The sequence below is a fragment of the Dermacentor variabilis genome, chromosome 2, assembly GCF_050947875.1.
Source record: "Dermacentor variabilis isolate Ectoservices chromosome 2, ASM5094787v1, whole genome shotgun sequence".
Classification (NCBI taxonomy): Eukaryota; Metazoa; Arthropoda; class Arachnida; order Ixodida; family Ixodidae; genus Dermacentor; species Dermacentor variabilis.
The window spans coordinates 168,719,718-168,740,408 of record NC_134569.1 but is presented as its reverse complement, the minus strand read 5'-3'; the positions used below and the strand labels follow the sequence as shown (position 1 = coordinate 168,740,408).

The window sequence follows — 20,691 nt, the reverse complement described above, 5'->3', positions numbered from 1 at the left end:
TCCATCTTCGAGCGCTCTGGCGCTCCGAGCCCTGTCGTCGGAGCAGTCTACGAGATTGAAACGTCATCACAGCACTGCGTCGCTGCTGTTGGCGACGGCCCACCGTAACCTTGGCAACCTAGGCCACTGCATGCTGGCGTCTCGATGAACGCTCGTCCCGCCGGCGCATCCGCCTGTTTTTCCGGCAGCGCCGGGAGCTTTGTATAGGCGAAACATTGGACGTTGGCCGCAGGCACGTGGTTTCGCATCTGCTATTTCTTCCTCCGAGAGCAAGTCGCACGTTCGGCTTGCGCGCTTGTCTTGTACCTCTGAGCTCGGGGAACGCCGGATCTGCCCGACTCTGCTTCGGGGGATGGAGGCTACCAGTAGAAGATACCATAAATAGAGGAGGGGGCAGCAGATGGCCGCATTCCAGCGCGCTCGAGCACGAGACGCTCGAGAAACGCATGAGCCAGAGTGTCGCTTTCACGTGCGTTCGAACGCCGGGTCAAGGGGACAACGGAATCAGCGTTGGCTGCTCCGATGCTGCCAGGGCAGGCCACGGCCCGCTTTCCAGCAGGAAGCAGCCACAGCGGCATGCTCTCTTCCGTGGTTCTCGGCGGCAAGCTACAACTGGGTGATGCCGGGAATTCGCTGAAGGCTGCGCCGTTCGAGTACTGCTGCCGGCTGTCTGGCGGTTTCTCTCCATACCAGGCAGGGCAGGTCCTGCAGCACTTCATCTGCTACCTGAAGAGGATCTGGTTCATCGGAGTTTCATGGGTAACAGGTAGTGTGGCTCAAATTTTTATGTAAAGAAACAGTTTTACTTTTAACTATTGTGTTAGACTGTAACATATGCTGCACATCTTGCCGTTCAGCTCCGCGGAAGTCCGCAAGGTGGACGAAGATACGTTGAGGAAAAAAATTGTCGTTCGTCTATACCACAGTACCAAAACACAAAGAAACCCCTTGCGCGTTTGTGAGAAAGCTTCATATTTGAGAAATAAATTTCCTCCTCCTCGTGGCATTGGTTGTTCAAATATATTTTTTGAATGAATCTTCGTGTACCTTGAGCGGTTATGAGTTGCTAAAAATAATATTAGCGGTTAGACAGACCATGCATGCGAAGTGTGTAAGAGCTGGCTTATACGGTTTACCTGTCTCTGATGTATAATTTGTCATATTGGCACATATTTATACAAGGTTATTTGTGGTGGCCTAGTGCTTTACCATCTGTCTTGAATATCAGTTTTTACTATGGGTGGTTCCCGACGTAAAGAGAAACCATCAGCAATTTTAATACCACTTTACAGGCTTTCGTTGAAGTTGCAGTTGAAGTTGCAAAAAATAGCTTCATTTTAGGTAATTAGCTAAAGAGGTGATGCCATCTAACGTGCGTCATCGAGTTAAGAACGGTGAAGAAAGCACATTCACATTGGGTAATCTTAAAGATCTGCATATCTCATGCAATCTAGAATCGCCAAAAAGTTTCAGCCAGAAATCCGAAATGGCGGATTATGACAACAGACCTACTGCAAATTTTATTGACGAACGTGACCTTTAGCCGCCATCGTGGACCTTGCCGAGCAAGTGGAAAAGTTAAGCATTGGAATGGTGTCTAATCGTAGTGCGCGACGTACTCGACATTGTAGCAACGTGCTCGGCTTTTCAGCAACGTGCCACAGTACGGTGAGGAACGCGGAGCGAATTTTGCTGATGAACGCGTCCCGTAGATCATCGTAACGGGAAGCGCCTCACCTCATAACTTTTGCTATGCGACGCACATAACGTGCCAGGAGTCTCCGTGTGCTAGCTAGCTTCAGGGCAATTTGTATAATTGTGACTTTTTAAGCACGCATTCGTGTCCTAATGAACAGTGCATCGGACTTGTATCGCGTGGTACAGCTTCTCGCAGTTATCGTGACCGCGCCGTTGTGACGTCAGTGGGCGCCTGCGGAGTTGATGGCAGGTATAGGTGATCTGAGCAATGCAGAGAGAGAGAGGTTAAGAATGCTTCACTTCAAAAACAGCTTCCGCGGTCATTTTTAATACAGGAAAAAATTGCTGGGCCTACCGTAATCGAGGTTAGATGTAAGCATGAAATAGGTACGGCAAAGCAAATATGTTGGGTATGATACCATCCACAATCCTAAAATGGATGGCACACCCAACCACATGGCACCTCACCACGCCATACTGTGCACTGGCGCATATGGACGCAATAGTTACTGGCACAGATAGAACATCATAGCAAGTAGCGTCTCGGTCAGAGCGCCACTCGTGGCGCGCCGGACGCTGCCGGCGCTGCTGGTGCGCCGGACGCACCACGGAATTCGCTGACCGCTGGCGTTGGAAAGAACACTCAGCTCCACAAGATGACAGTGAAGTGTATAGTGTTCTGTATCTGCCTTTTGAACCTCCGCTATCGGAAATGACAAATAAAACTTCACCGTACGAGAAGTTACAGCTTTAGTGAGAGAGAGAGAAATAGAGAGAACAATTCATAGAAAGGCAGGGAGGTTAACGAGAGGCAGTTCCGGTTGGCTACATTGCACGGGGTGTAGGCAGAAGGGGAATAAACCGAGAAAGAGAGCGGAAGGGGCAGATAGAAATAGAGACGAGCACGACCAAACCGCGTACACTACAGAGCGGTAGGGGGCGGCATTCTTACAGTATATCGTGAAGCCCCGCAGACCACAGGAACTTTAATAACTCGAGTGAGGCCTTTAACGTGGATGTTCTGAGGGAGTACTGACCTAAAGCTTTGAATTCTGATAGTGGACGATCGTCCAACTGGTCCAGTACTCGTGCACAGCACTTGTCTAGGGCACTATACCGCGGGCTTCAGTGATATTGTCAACAATTAGGAAGAAGTCGGAAACAATATTTTTTGTAACCTATTTGCGAATTAACTAGCGTATGTTATGCGCTTTCGATTGGTTGTCCCGCTCATCTCCGTTTTGTCCTCGCAACTTGCCCGACGTTCTCGCTTCCGTGCACGGATAGCGGCTCTGCCTTTTGCCTCAAGCTCACTTAAAGATCGTTGACAACGGGAGATAAAAGCATGTCATGCTTCAAAAAATAACACTAGCATTTGTTCCAAGAGCTAACTTGTCAGCCACAGCAGAAAAGGAAATGTCTACACTACGCAGTTTAGCGTGCGCGTGGCGCCCTTACGCAAGAGGGTGAAATAAACAAAACGCGGTAGAACAGTTTAGGAGAGCGTGGCTCACGGTAATGCTCAAAGTTCACGCACAGAGGTGGCTGCGTGAATTGATTTCGCTTAAGTGCGCCCACCAAAGATGACAGTTACGGGCTGCGAGTTGATGATGGTAGTTATTTATAGTAGAAAATGACTCTTAATACTGCTTCCTTTAGGGCAGCATTGTGAAGTGTCATCAGGGGAGAGGGAGTGGGCAGTGAAGATGAACAGAAGATGGTATGAGCGCTAGTAGACTCATCCACGTGCAGAAATGGACAGGTCGGAGTACTCAGCTAAGGGGCCACATTTGTAGCGGGCGCTCACAAAGCGGCCATCCCTGTTACATCTACAGACTGCAGAAGCCTTAGCAACGCGAGCAGCTGGAGCCGCACTGGGGAATAGGACGTCAGTCCCTGTCCCCATTGGAAGGCAATGTCGTTGGTAGGTGTTGGTAGTGAATTAGCCTGTCCGCTAGCGTTCCCCACGAGGGGCTGTCGGAAAATTGCTATGATGCACCGTTCTAAATAGAGCTGACCGCTTTAGGTAAAACCAAAACTATGCTTTCTAAAACTGTCCGTTGTCACGTGAGTATACTCTGGACACATAATTGGTGGCCTAGCAGCAGTGCTGTATTAGTGTAGTCACCGATTGAACGCCGCTGAGCTCTCCTTCTAGTTTTGCGCTGCGAGTAATGCACAACAGCGGCACCTACTGCCCGAGCCGGCGAGCAGGTGTCTGCTGTGCTAACGCCGCTTGCTACCGACGTCCTGCGCGGCGAGAGACCGAGCAAGGAGCAGCAGTCACCACAGCCCGCAAGGAGCATGCAAAAGATAAACCCCATCGGGGTGAGCGAGTTTAACATGGAGTGCGCGCCTTCTTCCGAGTGCGAGTGTCACGTGGCGTCTCCGCGATGCGCTCTCGCACAGCACCTGACACGAGGCAGCAGGCGTTCTTTTCGCCCGCTCATATCCGTCCAGGTGTTAAAAATTCGCATTAAGAGTTGTCATCTTTAAGCGTGCTTTGTTTGTTTCACCTTTACCCTTGGTACGAAGGGAATAGTGAGGAGGAGGAGGAATGAACGTTTGTTTTGAGCAACAGCGAGAAAGTGTTATTTCTTTATCCTAGGTGGGCTGGTCTCTTAGTCCAGACGGCCGTTGGCAAATGCCGCAGCGCGGGCCCGGTCCACCAGACTTCGCTGATGTTCCAGGCTCTGTGCCTTTAAGATTGCCTCCCACGGCTCTTCGATCGCTTGTAGCGGTTCTGAGGCATCTTGACTTTTTTTCTCGCGGTGTGGGCAAACCAACACCATGTGTTGGAGGGTGTCTGGTACATCAAAATATCGGCATAGGTATGAGAATTTGGTGGGGTGCATCCGGTGCATGATAATTCCATGGGCATAGGTATTCGTGTGTGGTCGGTGGAGGGCAGTGGCTTCTTCCTTGCTTAATTTTGAATGCGGTAGAGGATATTGTCTTCTTTCCAGTCAGTAATGTTGCAATATTACGGCGTAGTTGATGGGAATGTCCTTCACCCTGGTCGCTTTCCGCAGATCGGGCGGCAGGAAATCCCGGCTGGTATGCTCAAAAAATAAGCTTTTCTTTTCTGGGCGACGTTTGTCGCATATAAGCATGACACAGGCGACTGACAACACGAAAACGACTTGAAATAAATTTTGACGCCTATGGCCGCTTAACTGATCTGTGAGGAATTCTTGTGCTAAACAGGTGGTCATTATGGTGATTACTATGGTCAGGTGGTCAAATCAGAATGTGCTAACTCAGTTTGGGACCCTTTCACACTCTCCTAGCGACGCCCTCGAAGCCGTACCAAACAGAGCAGCACGTTTCATCTTCCCAGACTATGGTCGTTTGTCCAGCGTCTAAGAAATGAAAAATACATTGTCATTAACCCTTCTCTCAATGCGCAGGAAAATATCATGCCTGTGTCTGTTTTAAAAAAATTACCACATGAATATTCCACCCTTAAACATACTTTACTCAAGCCGCCAACATATGTTTCATCCCGCTTAGATCATCCATGTAAAGTTGGTGTTCCACAGTGCCGTACAACATCCTGCAGGAATTCATGAATTCCAGAAACATCGTTGGACTGGAACCAGCTACCACGGGATATTGCACTTTCGAAAGACTTTGATGAATTTAAGAAGAAATTATGAACACATTATTGCTTGCCATAGTTTTGGTTCCATTTACTTTTTGCTCGTAATCATGCGCATTCTTACATATTTTATCCCCAGATTTGCTGTGTTCATATATGTACTACCGGTGGCGTTTTGCAATTTCCATCACTTTCCTTTGTGTGGTGAGCTTCGTATTTGTATAATTAATTTTGAACTCACTTGATGTTCCGGGTTCTGCATGTATATATATATATATATATATATATATATATATATATATATATATATATTTGCGTTGTATCCTTTTGTAACAAATATATTGAAATGCGTGTACCACTCCCCTCAATAATGCCCTGTGGGCCAGGGGCGTAGCCAGGGGAGGGGACTTATGGGGCTTCAGCCCCCCCCCCGAAATTGCGAGTGACATAATGTGAGCACGAAGTTTCAAGGGAGTATTGATGGCGAACGGGCTCACCGTGGCATATCGCGGAGGCCGCGGGATCTACGGAGCGCATGGATGTCAATTCCGAAACTTTATGGGTATAAATCTCAAACTTTCGATGTGAAAGGTACAGTGACATTTCCAGAGTTGTACTTTAGATTTTCAATTGCGGAACATTGTGCGTTTAATTCTGTTATAAACATTTGACACCAAAGGTGCCTTTACTTTTCTATAAGGTCTTACATCGGGACCTACAACGAGACAAGCCAAATCAACACAATATCAGACAAGCTTACAAAGCACGCAGCGAGGTCCGATGAGATGAAGCGTTGTGGTGGTTCATTGTTCCGTCATGTCACATAAAAATATCAATTTTTCACCTACACCAAAGCATCCACGTTCAGACACTAAAGCCCACCAAGGTAACTACGTTCTTATTTATTTTTTTCTACTTTGGCTTTTTCTCACGAGGACACATTGAGTCCCTTCAATTTCTTGTTCTTTTGTTCTCGCTACCCTACTCGCGCGCCGCCAGAGCCAGCCAGAGCGCAATGCTTTTCTCGCGTTGCTCCGAGCACCGCGCGGCGCACTTCGGTGCACGTTCGGTTTGCATTGGTGGAGATGATAATGGAGATGAAAAAAAGAAATTATTTAAGCCAACAATTCGATCCAGACTTCTGCAATGGGAGTGCAAACATCTGGAGCAAACTTAATACGTTATTTCACAGGACCCCTATTTGCCCAGCAATTACGGAGATAGAAATAGATGGCCGCATTGTTAAAGATCTGGAGCTTGCTGAAAAATTTAACCACTTTCTCATAAACGTTGTACAGCCAACGCAACAATTACAGCCAACGGTAACTCGTGCACAGACTACAGAAACGAACAGCATCTTTTTCGCACCAACCGACGATCAAGAAATAGTCTTAACGTTCTCTACGCTAAAGAACACCAGCGCACGTGACATAGACGGTTTTCAGATATCTCCGGTCAAGCATGTACTCCATATTATAGCTCCTGTGCTCACTCACATTTATAACCTGTCTTTATCGACAGGCTGTTTTCCAAAACAAATGCAAACGTCTGTTGTCACTGTGCTACATAAAACAGGAGACAAAAATGACCTTGGAACTACCGACCCATCTCTATATTACCGATATTTTCAAAAGGCTTTGAAAAAAATTATTTTTAAAAGAGTTATAATCTATTGCACCAAATTTCACATAATAACAAAATCGCAATACCGTTTCATGAAGGGCAGGTCGACTGAGACTGCTTTACTAGCCCAAAAAGAAATAATTCCAAAATCTTTTGAAGATAGGAAACTCTACATTGGAATCTTCATAGATTTTTCCAGAGCCTTTGATCGTCTCTGTCACTACACTTTAACTGAAAAACTAGAAATGTATGGTAGTCGTGGCCTCCCACTTTCACTCTTGAAATCATATCTTAAGTGCCGATCGCAATGTGTAAAAATTAACAATTACTGCTCTTCTCTTCAGCCGATAATAACTGGGGTACCACAAGGTAGCATTTTAGGGCCGCTGCTTTTTAACTTATACATCAACGATATTGTAAAAATTAATGATAAACTTAAATATATAATCTATGCCGATGACACTAGCATTTTCTTCACTGGTAACGATATGGGTGCATTGACTACACTTATCAACACTACATTAGAGAACCTATCTGCATGGAGTGAGCGAAATTCATTAGTCATTAACGCATCAAAAACAAAAGCTGTTATTTTTCACTCGCGGATGCAGCTTACTTCTCCACGCGATGCCTCACGCTTAGGTAGCGCGTCGATTGAAATTGTAGAGACGGTTAAAACTTTAGGAGTGTTTTTTAATTGTATAATGTCATGGGAACCACAAATTAATAAGCTAATAACTAATATTTCCAAATGTGTAGGTTGACTTGCACGACTGCGTTCCTTGCTTCCAGTTTCCGTTAAGATAACACTTTATAATAGCTTGTTTTTATCGCATTTCAGTTATTGTTTTTTGGTATGGGGAAGTACAACAGCAACGAACATTAATAGACTAAACAAACTACAGAAAAAATCGATAGGCACATTGCTAATGTTGAATACTATGCACATACGGGTGAATTATTTAAGCGGTTTAGCATTATCCCAATTGATCAGCTTTACGAGTATTACCTAGCAATAAGATATAAAAAATCCGTGCTCAATAGCAATCGAGCTTTTTTGGATATTTTTCAACTTTAACCATACATTATCCCATACTCTACTCGTCACCAACAACACTGGATCATTCCATTGTGCAGAACACACTTTGGCCGACAAATGCTTCGCTTCACTGTTCCTGTTTTATTAAACAAATTAATTAAAAAAAAGATAATAATTGAAGAATGTGGCATACGTGTTACTAGGGAAGCCCTTTTATCATGAAATCAACGCAATATTATTTATCACTAACTAAACTTTCAGTGTATATTGGAATTTGTCTTCATGTATTATACTGTGTAATTTAACCGTAAAGGAATCTGTATATCTATATTTTCCGTTCATGATGAATCTATGTGTATTACGACTTGTAAATATTAACCCCTTCTGCTATGAACGAATTTTGTTCGTCTGTCCTCAATGCATTCCATGTATCAGGGAGGCTCGGGTTCCCCTCAAGTGACTGAGGTCACTTTTATCCCGAGCCTGCCCTCATCCTTGAGATGAAAAATAAACTAATTTGATTTGATTTGATTTTCACCTGGCAGAGTTTTGGACGCTTTCTGGCTAGCAGACGAGAAAAAGAAACAATGGTCGCTCGCCACCATCGCTGTGGGGGCTCGACGGATTGCGCCACGTTCGCTTGAGCGCAACCTCTCCGGAAAGTCTTGTCTCGCCGGTGTAGGATACCGAGCAGTATGCGTATGGTTATCGGTGGACGAAGCGCCTCACGTTTTCTTCGATATTCCTTCGGTAATCATATTAGGTGCCCAAAATAGGCATTCGATTGCAGCCAACATACTTTCCTTTCAGATTTTTCGTTTCGATGCCCCCGCCCCACAAAAGAAGAAAAAAGAATACATTGTTGCGGCGCAGTGAATTGTCGCATAGTGAAACTTCGATTTTGTTACTTCTTTTGCGGAAAGTAATGGGCCACGGGCCGCTTCACTTCCCGGATACTGTTACTATATTATTGCGATAGCAGTTATATGGACACTCCAAGCGCATTCCTGCCGTCAACGTCGACCTCATGTTTCGTATAAAGTCCAACAGCGATAACATCGTGACCGAGCACCGCATGGTGTATGTGGGAGTGAAAGCGCGGGGGTGGAATGAATGAGCCCACGATGGTGACTCAGTCTTGTGTGCGCAAAGGAGAAAAGCGAGGAGCAAGCACGTCGTGCGTGATACATTGGCGGGAGTGCATGAAATGGGGACGAGATCTAGGATTCCGTGAATCTGTGATTGAGCAACATGTTTATTTGCCTTGTTTGACGCAGTATACACAGTTACGTTTTCTCAGATACGTAGATTTATTGGAGATTTATACGTAATTTAAATATCTTGTTGCGAGATTTTATGTATGCGTGCAGTGGAGCTTTGGTTGCAGTGATACTTTTTTGCCTTTTATCAAACTGTATCTTCGCATTTGTATATCCCATTATATCTTCGCATTTCTAATGTACAAGGGGGAGTCAAATGAAAGTGAGCCTACCCACCCCGCGCAATAATGCTTCGGTTCATTATCTGCGAGGTATGCGCGTAGCAGAGAGGCATCTCTCATTTACAAAAGTGACATGCATGTGTGAGGATAAAGGTTCTTTATTGCTCTCATACACTGGGTTGAACATGGTTTCCTGACATTAATGACATTCCAAAAATTGAACAGCATGGTCCAATGAAGTTTTTGACAGCTGAAGGTATTTCCCAAAAAGAAATTAGTCGCTGTATGGCTGCCGTATACGTTGAACATTACATTTCATTGGCCACTGTGAAGCGTTGGAGCAAACAGCTCAAAGCAGGACTTGAAAGTTGCAAAGATGATCCAAGACCGGGCCAAAGCCATCACGCAATCACCCCTAACAAAATTGCAAAGTTTAAGAGCTGATGAGACAAGAACGGAGGATAAACATCGATGAACTTGCAAAGCGTGTGAACATCAGTCACGGTTTGGTTCACGCCATATTTCATGACCATCTCGGTTATCGGCTCTTGTGTGTACAATGAATGCCGAAGGTTCTGAACCATCGCCTGAAGACGGAGAAGTTCAGCGTTGTCTTGACTCATCTGATCCGGTATCACAATCGGGGACGAAGCATGGTGCCACTACTACGAGGCTGAAACACAGCGGCAAAGCTTACAGTGGAAACATTGAATTCACCACGCCCAAAGAAATCAAAGGTCTTTATTTCCACCGGAAAGGTGTTGTTGGCTTTTTTTCGATCGTCAGGGGTGTAATGGTTGGGGTCAGCCATGATATAGATGGTAGCTGGCCCATACCGTCGTCCAACTCATCCACGCTGAGAACGTTGTTGAAGGGATAGACTTGTTCTCAACGAGAACGAGGAATATGGAATTTATTTACAGTATCTACCGGAGAACATTGCAGTTCATTAGTCTAGCAAGAGTGAAAGAGAAATTCACCATCAGTAGGCGACCCACGGCTGCTTCTAAACACTCTGTGCTCCCTAGATCCCTAGGTGAGAGAAAACGGCCGTTCAAGCGTCGACCAATTCGGAGCGTCCAAAGTTATCGTAGCCTTTGAGGGGGAGGGTTTACACACTCACTTCCGCACGTGTTTCACTGACCCCACAAAGGTGAGAGGGTTTTCGCAGACAGATGGCTTGCCCTGAGCAGGCGCCTCTTTGTCCGCGAGTTGACCCCGCAGACAGTGGCCGCCGCGTCTGTCCATTGACTGCTGACTTCTAAGACCCGTTAGACGGCGCCACAAAGCACTTCCTTCCAGGAGTTCTCCCGCTCCAAGCGACCGTAAAGGTGACGGTGAATCCTCCAACAATACTTGGCCCGCCGACTGCGCCCCGACATCCCGGCGCCGCTCGCTTGGGCAAGCAGCGTATTGTACTTACAAAGCGAGTCATCGCAGTCGACACCCCGGCACCGTTCGGTTGGAGACTGTCGCTTCCCCGAAGATCGCCAGCCCCCGCAGGTCGAACGTAACAGGGCCATTACTTCTAGAATTTGCTAAATCTTGAGAGACTATCAATTGTTTCCGATATGGTGAAACGCCAGAACGGTTGCGTGTCGCAATCAAGAGCGAACGACGTGAAAAATTGAGTGATACGGTCATCTTGCTCCACGACAATGCCCGTCCCCACGTCGCTGATATGGTAAATACAAAACTAGCAAAGTTCATGCGGGAAACGCTGCAACAAACGCCATACAGCTCAGACCTGTCGCATTGAGACTTCCCCATTTTGGGGTAACCAAAAACAGCTCAAGGGAACCAGATTCGTGTCGGACCATGACGTGAAACAGTCAGTTGCAAACATCTTCAAGCAGCAACCGAAATGGTTTCATGAGACGGGAACCACGCGACTCGTTAGTCAATTGGAAAAATGTTTAAATGCGCATGGAGACTACTGTTAAGTAAAGTACCCGGTTTTTCATATATTCGCATTGGCTCACTTTCATTTGACTCGCCCTCGTATATCTTGCGCAACTCCTGCTTTTCATACGTTCTCTCTGTTGCGACCATAATTTCGGCGCAATTGCTCACGATACACGACCGGTGACAGCTGCTCCTGCGTAATACATTGGAATAAATGACAGTGTCATTGGAATTTTTCACTGGCCGTTGCACATGTACAAGAATGTAAACAATGTTCTTGAATGACAAAGTTTCGTTAACATATTTGTCGTCAACTTGTTCATTTCATGGTCTTTACATTTTTCATATCAGCGGCATGCACTGCTTTGCTGGTTTCGAACTGATGTCGTTTTAACGTTCATGTGATATTTTCTTTATTTATTAAATAGACAAATTATGGAAGCATTGAGATCAATTATTACGGGCACAAAGTACGGCACATACGAGAATGTTCTTTTATGAAAAAATACACATTTTACTTGTTTTGACAGTCCGTAGTGGTCAAGAATTTGTTTGCAGCATCTTTGGCAACGGCAATGCAATTATAATTCATTTATTTGATCCCTCGACAAATTGTTTAAGAGGAACCTTTAGCTCATGCCCAACTCCAACGCGACCTATTCAAATACATGTAAAACGCAGGAATGCTTTTCTGAGATAACCCCTGGTTACACTGGAAGCATAGCACGCAGAAAACGAACCACATAGACCAGACCGGACAAGCGCTAACTTTCAGCACAGCGTTTATTGCGGAACAGGAGCATATATACGCAACTGATTCTGCCAAGGGAGAGAAGGACAAAAGTTTGACAAAAAACGCCACATGCCGTCATGTCAAGAATTCAAGCTCTGCTGATGATAATGCCACAGACGGTCAGCTGACGCATATATCACCTGCCCGTGCAATCTTGGATGCTTCCTTGATTTCCCTTGTCAGGTCATTGCTGTGCCGATGCAAAATGACCGTCTTATCTAGCAAAGGATAGCAAGGTGGTTGAGCAACACACTTTCTACAATGGGACGCCAGATGACCGTCTGTGGAAATATTGCCCACTTTATTACTGTGCTCTTGGAGACGCACATTCATACATCTGCCTGTTTGGCCAATGCAGAACATTCCACACGAGAGGGGAATATTGTACACAACCCCCCTCCTGCAAGGCACGTAGGTATCTCTGTGTTTAATTATGCATTCAGGCTTCCGCGTTCGAGTGGGGCAGCTCTTCTTGCCGACACTCAACCGCTTTCTTGGTGCCGTGAACACCACATTTACGCCGGAACGTTGCCCCACCTTCCTTAGATTGTGATACACCTTATGTAGGTAAGGTATCACGGCTACTTTTTCTTCCTTTCTTTTTTCTTCCGTTTTCTTTCTCTCTTCCGCTATCTGCTCGTCATTCATGCGTGATGTAATTTTCTTTCGGCGAAGCGAGCCTTCGGCGACGGAAACAATGACATTTGGGTTAACCCGCCGCCTCCAAACGCTCTACCTGCTTTTGTACACTTTCCTCGACGGCATGTTCGCATGACTTGCAGAGCGCGCTCGACAAGAAGGAAAGAAAAATGGTTCTCCCTACGAGCTTTGAGTGAGCCGAGCTGAACGGCAAAGGCGGCTTGTTGGCACTAGGCTCATACATCCAGCAAGCATGATCGTTGTTAAAACGTAGCCGCAGATCTAAAGACCTAATGCTGTCGTGCACGGGCAACTCGTGAGTAAACGTAAGTGGTCTAAAGCGTGCGATAAAAGAGTCTGAAGTACGAGCGACAATTGGGCCTGCAAAAAAACCGGTCCATTTAAAACAATGAAATGGTCATCAACATACCGAAATATTTTTAAAACCCTAAGGTCCTCTAGCCGTTCAAAAGAGCCTTGCCACAATGAGCTAGAAACAAATCGTTTAAAATCGGTGCAATACATGATCCTATGCAAACACACTGCTTTTGGAGGTAAATGTTATTGTCAAAGGTAACAAAAGTTGACGTCAAATACAAGGATAAAAGTTCTAAAAAGTCCGCCGTGCTCATACCACAGGCGTTCTGTAAATCGACGGCACCACATTCATCAATTGCGCCCTCAACACAGGACAGCAGACCATCGTGCGGCAGCCAATAAAACAAGTCCTTGATATCAATAGAAAAAGCTTTGATATTTTTGTGGTCACTAGATATGATAAAGTCAATAACGGCTGAAGAATCTTTTGTCAAGAAAGGATCAACCACACTAAGCAATTTGAGGTGCTCTTGCAAAAACCTCGCGACACACTTCTGCCTTCTATCACTTCTATCATACAACTTCTGGTATGGTCTTCACGGCACCAAAAAAGCTGTTGAGTGTCTGCAAGAAGAGCTGCCCCACTCGAACGCGCAAGTCTGAATGCACAATTAAACACAGAGATACCTTAGTGCCTTACAGGAGGGGGGTTGTGTACAATATTCCCCTCTCGTGTGGAAGGTTCTACATTGGCCAAACAGGCAGATGTTTGAATGTGCGTCTCCAAGAGCAAAGTAATAAAGTGGGCAATATTTCCACAGACGGTCATCTGGCGTCCCATTGTAAAAAGTGTGTTGCTCAACCACCTTGCTATCCTGTGCTAGACAAGACGGTCATATTGTATCAGCAATTCAGCACCGCAATGACCTGACAAGGGAAATCAAGGAAGCATCCGAGTCAGCAGACCTTCCGTGGCATTATCAACAGAGCTTGAATTCTTGGCATGACGGCATATGGCGTTTTTTGTCAAACTTTTGTCCTTCTTTCCCTTGGCAGAATCAGTTGCGTATATATGCTCCCGTTCCGAAATAAATGCTGTGCTGAAAATTAGCGCTTGTCCTGTCTGGTCATTGTGGCTTGTTTTTCTGCGCGCTATGCTTCCAGTGTAACCATGTTTTACCAACTAGTCCAAGCCTATACTTTTCTGATAACCCCTGGATCGCTTTTAATGAAACATGTTGCATTTAAAAGAGAAAGGTACATTATAGTGTCTGTTCGAAGCGGAATTTCGATTTAGGGTACGAATTTTGTTTAAAATATTTCGAAAAATTTGAAAGTTCTAGAAATGTAGAAGCATGATTTTTACAATCTAATACCTCTGCATCAAGAACAGATATCACGGTTCTGTGAACGGCATCTATTATGACAGTCAAGCCGGACAAGTTTGGTACGTCAATTTGCACCTTACTTGAATTGGTTACGTTGTGTACAAGGTTTCTGCAAAAGCCGTATTTGCATATTACTAAATTTTTTGAGATTCATGTCTAACAAACAAAATTTTGTCCGCTGTAGATGTACTATTAGATGGAATTCACAGAATTTTGATATCACTTTTCATTGTTCAGTTACAGAGTTCTAAACTTGATAGTTTCGTTTTCTGAAAATTTGCGATTTTGACCAATTTTCATAAACAATTGACAACCTAAATGAAAAATTCAAAACAAGCACTCACTAGAATGTAAGTTTTTCTTTTAAATGCTAAAAATCTCGTCAAAGTTGTTGCAGTGATTGCCGAGAAAAGCGAATTCGCATTTTACATGTATTTAAATAGGAGCACTCTAGCTGTAGCTTCCTCTTAAGAGGAAGCTTTAGCTCGGGCCCAACTCCGACGCGGCCTATTCAAATACATGTAAAAACGCAAGAACGTTTTTCTGAGATAACCCCTGTACCGATTTTAATGAAATTTGTTGCACTTGAGAGAGAAAGTTTAATTCTAGTGACTGTTGGAAGCGGAATTTTCATTTAGGGCTTGCATTTTGTTAAAAGGATTTTCAAAAATTCAGGCATTCGAAAAAAATAGAAGCACAAGTTACAAACTAATAGCTCTGCATCAAAAACAGATATCGCGATTCTGTAAACGGTATCCATTAGACCATTCAGAGCGGACAAATTTGATATGTCAGTTTACATGTTACGTGAATTCGTTACGTTGTTTACGAGGGTTCTGAAAAAGTTTTAATTACACATTACCCCATTTTTTGAGGTTCATGTGTAACATATCAATTTTGTCCGCTTTAGATGTGCGATCAGGTACAATTCACAGAATTGCGATATCATTTTTCTTGGTGAGTGACGGAGTTGTAAACTTGAAAGTTTCGTCTCTTTAAAATTTGTGTTTTTTTGGCAAGTTTTTATAAAAAATCGATGACATAAATCTAAAATTAGAACCAACAGTCACTAGATTTTAAGTTGTTCTTTTAAATGCAGCAAACCCTGTCAAATTTGGTGCAGTGGTTGCCGAGAAAAACGAATTCTCCTCTTACATGTGTTGAGATAGGAGCACCGGAGCTAAAGCTTCGTCTTAAGTAGGAGGCCGAGTTGTAAGGTGAGCCCCCCCCCCCCCCCCCTCACCCCTGAACAACATTTCTCGCTACACCACTGCTGTGGGCCATGAGGGTATCTGAAATAAATAAATAAATAAGTAAATAAATAAATAAATAACTATCATCTGTCAGCTCTTGTCTCTCTCGCCGGACCCGTAGCTTTAGCTCGGTGTCGTGTACAGAAATTTTTATTGTCCTGAAGGGTAACGTTTTCAGCCGTGAGACAAGCCAGCACATTCAGGGCCACCTAAATTTTGCATGTGCCTAGCCCATCACACTCCTTTAAGAGCCGTGGGGGAAGCCGCTGACCACCTGCACTAAATCCCTTACAGCAACATTGGCTGGAGGCATCCACGTGAGAGTCCTCGCCGCCTTCGTGAAATGGTCAGTCCTGTTGCACCAATAGCCGTGCCATAGATACTCCATTGACCTGGTTGCTGGTAAGCTGCTTCTCTTCTTATTACGTTTGCTTGATAAGGATTCCAAATAAGAAACGGCCCCCCTGAAATGTCCCCATCATTGCAATATTATTACCTTAATCAGATTATTGCAGCATCCATGCTTCTTGATCGATATGATCGATCGCTGCGGGCTTAACGCGCGAAACGTTACCTTAATCGCATCAAAGGAATCGGGCATGTTGGTCAGACAGTATCAAGAAACAGACACTCTCAATTTAGTTAACTGAAGCGAAATCGCACATCCACCCATTCGTATCAATTGCTACAAGGGAAACCCTTACGGTTTCCTCGAAAAAAGAGCCTTGCAGTTGAGGAAAAACTCGCCCTGGTCCGGGTCTTGAACCCGTATCACCTCCTTTCCAGGGCAGCCGCTCTACCATCCGAGCTAACCAGGCGACTAGCAGATGGCACGGCGAAGTCGAGTTTGTCAACAACTCGGAGCAAAAGCAAGAGTATGACGTAACAGTTCTGCGTAAACTCGCAGGAGGAATTTCAAGGAACCCGTATAGGTTTCCTTTGTAGCATTTGCTCCGAATGGGTGGATGTCTGGTTTTCCCTTGACTCCACCTTACGGGTTTCCGCAGAACTATTACGTCACACTCTCCATTTAGGCATAACATTCTTGAAGGCCAAATTATGTCGCTCACAAGTGATAGTATTGAGAACTCGACTAACTAGAGGAAGGAGAAAGGGAGGACAGCTGCAACAGGTGGCGCCTGGAGATCGGGCTTCTCCCACGTCGAATGCCAAGAAGCATAGGGCGACGCGCAAAGGAGCACCTTGGCCTAGTAATGACAGTACTAATTGTTTTAATATAATCATGGTGTAAACGAGGAAGTGAAGAACAAATTTCTGCTCACCGGGCTTTGCCAGTCTAATAGTACAGCTAACTTCATAATGGCAGTCTGCAGGCGACAGAGATACGGGGGTGGTGGAGGCGTAAAGAAATAAAATTGCATAGATTGAAAATAGGAGAGAGGCTAAGTAGCACTGAAAAACTGAAATATAGAGCAAATATATTGATGTCTCAGGTAAATTTTTCTAAAGCATACAGAGGATTTGCTGTACTAGAACATGGCAGGAATAAAATCATGTCAGTGACAATTTCATAGAATAAATCGAACACTTTCTTGCATCTTGGTAGATGCGTAATTATTCAAGCTTAACTTCGCAAGTCTTACACATATAGAATGTTTGAGAAACAATTCAAAAGTATTCTAGAGTAGTTTGCTTCCCACCGAAGGCGCACGCATGTTGTCCATTCAAGCGAAGGAAGTACACCAAATATGTAAAACTGCACTTCACTCTCCACTAGCGCCCGCAATTCGCAATGCTATAAATCTTCACACGTGTTGACGGACGGCGGTAATAAGGTCGCACGGAGAAAGTCGGAAGGCGGAGACAATTCCAGGTATTTCATTCGGCCTACTGTTTTCGATAGAACCTTCGAGCATACGCGTGCGTCAGTACGCTGCAGCTTTCTCAGCATATCGTCTATGCAACTAATGCTATATATAGCGGCGCACAAGCTCGCACTGGCGTGGCAATTTTTCCTGCTTCCTCGAACTTGTTTCTAATCGTGTTTCTCGAGAAGAAAAAAATAATTATGTGACAGGTGAGAATTTAGCTCGTAAACCATAACCATCCTGTGTAACGCGTAGCCCTATTGGATTTCTTCAGGTGGATTACCAAAAAGGTGGACATAACAGGGTCCATAAATAGCAATGATAGCGTGAATAACTAGTTTGATCAATTATCTTCCTAATTCGCGTTAGAAGCCATGTTTCAATAGCGAAATTAGGTCGCTTCATATTAGCGGAAGTAGTAAAAAAATGCCCCAATTTCAAATGTGAACATAAGGATCCAAATTCGCGAGAGAAAGTTCGAGCTTCTGGCACAAATAAAAACCTGTTTTTTTTCCACAGTCTGGGCATGTGTCATGAAATGAAAAAAATACAGCAAGTCTATAAAGGCGCACGTTCTACCAATGGTATGCATCGAAGCAATTCAACGTTGAGAAGTCTGTCCCGCCTAACTGCCCTTTTAACCTTAGGTGGGAAAATTTCCTCATTGTTTTGTTTTCCTCCCACACCCTCAACCCATGAACCATACGATGAAATAGCCCTCACCCTCAGTGGACAACCTTCCACACGTCGTCGCCCACCTGACGGTAGTGTTTCGTCTCCCGTCAGGCTCAATTTGTTGTGCTTTAATACTATTTTAACAGTTATGAGAGGTAAACCTGACCACACACGCATACAACAACACTACTTAGCAGGTATAACGTTTGTTGTTCTATGAATCACCTATGAACCGTTAGCGTTCATCACTCATCTGGTGCTGCCTAACAGATAGGACACCCGATTACACTGTTGAAAATGTTGCCCTTGTAAAGGTAATTCCTTATTGCTGCATTTTTGTGATAAAGGTATACTACCGTTTGTCGTTACTTTTATACTGAACACAAACATCAGAGTTTATACTAATGCCAGATATCTTATGATGCACACATCAAAGCTGGCACACATCTTCACACATCTACACACTCTCAATGTTTACCAGCTACAGAAGCGTGTAATTTCTACGTAGAGTAGCTTGCAGATTCTATGGTGCAGAAGGAACAATCGCAATACCAAAGAAGAATGTAGAATGTGCCTCCACTGATACATAGTGGGGCCTGTGCTCACTTCAGATCATTCTCGCTTTGAACTTATTAAAGGGCACTAAAGGCAAATATAATTTAGGCTAAAGTGATAAATTAGTGTTCCAGAACGTCTAAGGCTTCAATATTATCGCGAACAGAGCTTCCCGAGCCGATAAATTAAGGGAAACGCCACTACCGATTAGACTCCCCGAGACGAAGGCACTCCTGATTAGAATTCCGTGACTAGTATTCAACTACTCGTAGTAAAAATATCATTGTATTCCCACTGTAACACAAAAAAACTGTCCCTTGTCCAGTTATACGAGGTCTGTTAGGGAAGTATCCAACCTTTGGACGAAGAAAAAAACTTGGCATAACTGGAGCGATGGAAACCCAATCACCCTCAAAGTAGTCTCCCTGGGACTCCACACACTTCTCCCAGCGGTGCTGCCATTGCTGGAAATATTCCGAGAAGGTTTATTTCGGAGTGGAGTTTAGCTCAGCTGTCGTTGCAGCCATAATGACCTCTCTTGACTGAAAGTGCGCTCCTTTCAATGGCCTTTTGATTTTGGGAAACAGCCATAAGTCGCTGGTGCCTTATCAGGAGAGTAAGGAGCCGGTTGAACTGCAGGAGTCTGGTTTTTCACCAAAAAATCTCAATCAAGTGTGAGGAATGTGCAAGAGCATTGTTGTGGTGGATGCGCCAATTTCCTGTTGACCGCAACTGCGGTCTCTTCTGCCGCTCAGCATCTCGTAGATGACAGAGGACATCCCTGTAGTGATTGGTGACTTTGGTGATTGTCTGACCCTGTGGTACCACACCACTGGAGTCAGAAGAAAGCAGTCAGAATCACTTTGACTTTGCTGCGCACTTGGCGGGCCTTCTTTGGTTTTGATGAAATGGAGTGCTTCCACAGTGACGACTGGGATTTCGTTTCCTGGTCGTACCCGTACACCCAAGACTCGTCACCACTGATTATGGTATTCATGAAGTCGGGGTCACTGTTTGCGTAATCCAGCATGTCCTGCGAGACTTCAACACGAAGTTGCTTTTGCTCCCCCGTGAGGAGCTTCGGCACGAATTTTGCCGCAACTCTCTTCATGGCCAAATCTTCTGTCCTAATGGAACGTGCAGAAAAAGTACTGATGCCCCACCACTTCCGTAATTTTTTGGGTGGCCACACGACGGTCCCGCATCACCACAGCGTTCACTTCGGCAATGACCTGGTCATTGCGGCATGTTGATGGCCGACCGGAGCGGCCATCAACATGTGCGGCTGCCTTTAAACCGGTTGTACCACTCCTTAATCTGTGTGCTGCTCATAGCATCGTCACCGAAAGCCGCCTGAATCTTCCGAATGGTTTCCATTTGGCTATCGCCCAGCTTCTGGCAAAATTTGATGCAGTAGCGCTGCTCCAGTCGCTCCACCATTTTCCTCGCAATAAAAAACCGACGAGAGCACTGCGCACTGCGCACTACCTCACTCAAACGCTGCGTCCCAAAGACTGACGCTATCGGCAGGCGTGAAAGAATTTGCACATACGCACGAAGGTTCAAGGTCGGATGATGGAAGCGCGCTTGTTTCATATCCATCATGTGTTCGGACAGAAATATTGTCGAGTACTTTTCTAACAGACCTCGTATTTCATAAAACAATAAGAAAAAAGTATTGACGTTGCCCCAGACGACAAAGGTGGTCGACAAGTTTTGCTTTCCACACTTTGCGTAGCCCACGCCGTCGTGTTTCGGTAGTTATCGCGTAGTGCGGCGCTGGTTTTGCTGCCTTGCGGAAGCCGCACAAACTGACAGTAGCGAAGAATCCCACGTCCATGTCATGTCGCGGTATTCCCGAACGGTCAAGGACATATTAAAAAGAAAGAGCCGCAGCGGGCCGACTCCAATCCTCTGTCTTGGTTGTGTTTCTC

The 20,691-nt window shown here is 45.0% G+C and overlaps 1 protein-coding gene across 2 annotated transcripts; it reads left to right on the top strand.

Annotated features, from left to right (window-relative positions):
• The first annotated feature begins 331 nt into the window (after positions 1–331).
• Positions 332–16,103, top strand: LOC142571061 (uncharacterized). Of its 2 annotated transcripts, none has more exons than XM_075679359.1 (2): positions 332–759; positions 15,993–16,103. In XM_075679359.1, the coding sequence occupies exons 1-2, from the start codon at positions 523–525 to the stop codon at positions 16,017–16,019; spliced, it is 264 nt and encodes an 87-aa protein (XP_075535474.1). In that variant the 5' UTR covers positions 332–522; the 3' UTR covers positions 16,020–16,103. The 2 variants fall into 2 exon arrangements, with proteins under 2 accessions (XP_075535474.1, XP_075535473.1); XM_075679358.1 differs by having other exon boundaries at positions 378–766.
• Positions 16,104–20,691: the final 4,588 nt, after the last annotated feature.

Excerpts from the sequence above, each read along its gene's own strand:
- LOC142571061 (XM_075679358.1), top strand. The coding sequence starts at position 523 with ATGCTGCCAGGGCAGGCCACGGCCCGCTTTCCAGCAGGAAGCAGCCAC. Across the intron at positions 767-15,992 it reads CGGAGTTTCATGGGTAACAG|CAACATTGGCTGGAGGCATC; the intron begins GTAGTGTGGCTC and ends AATCCCTTACAG.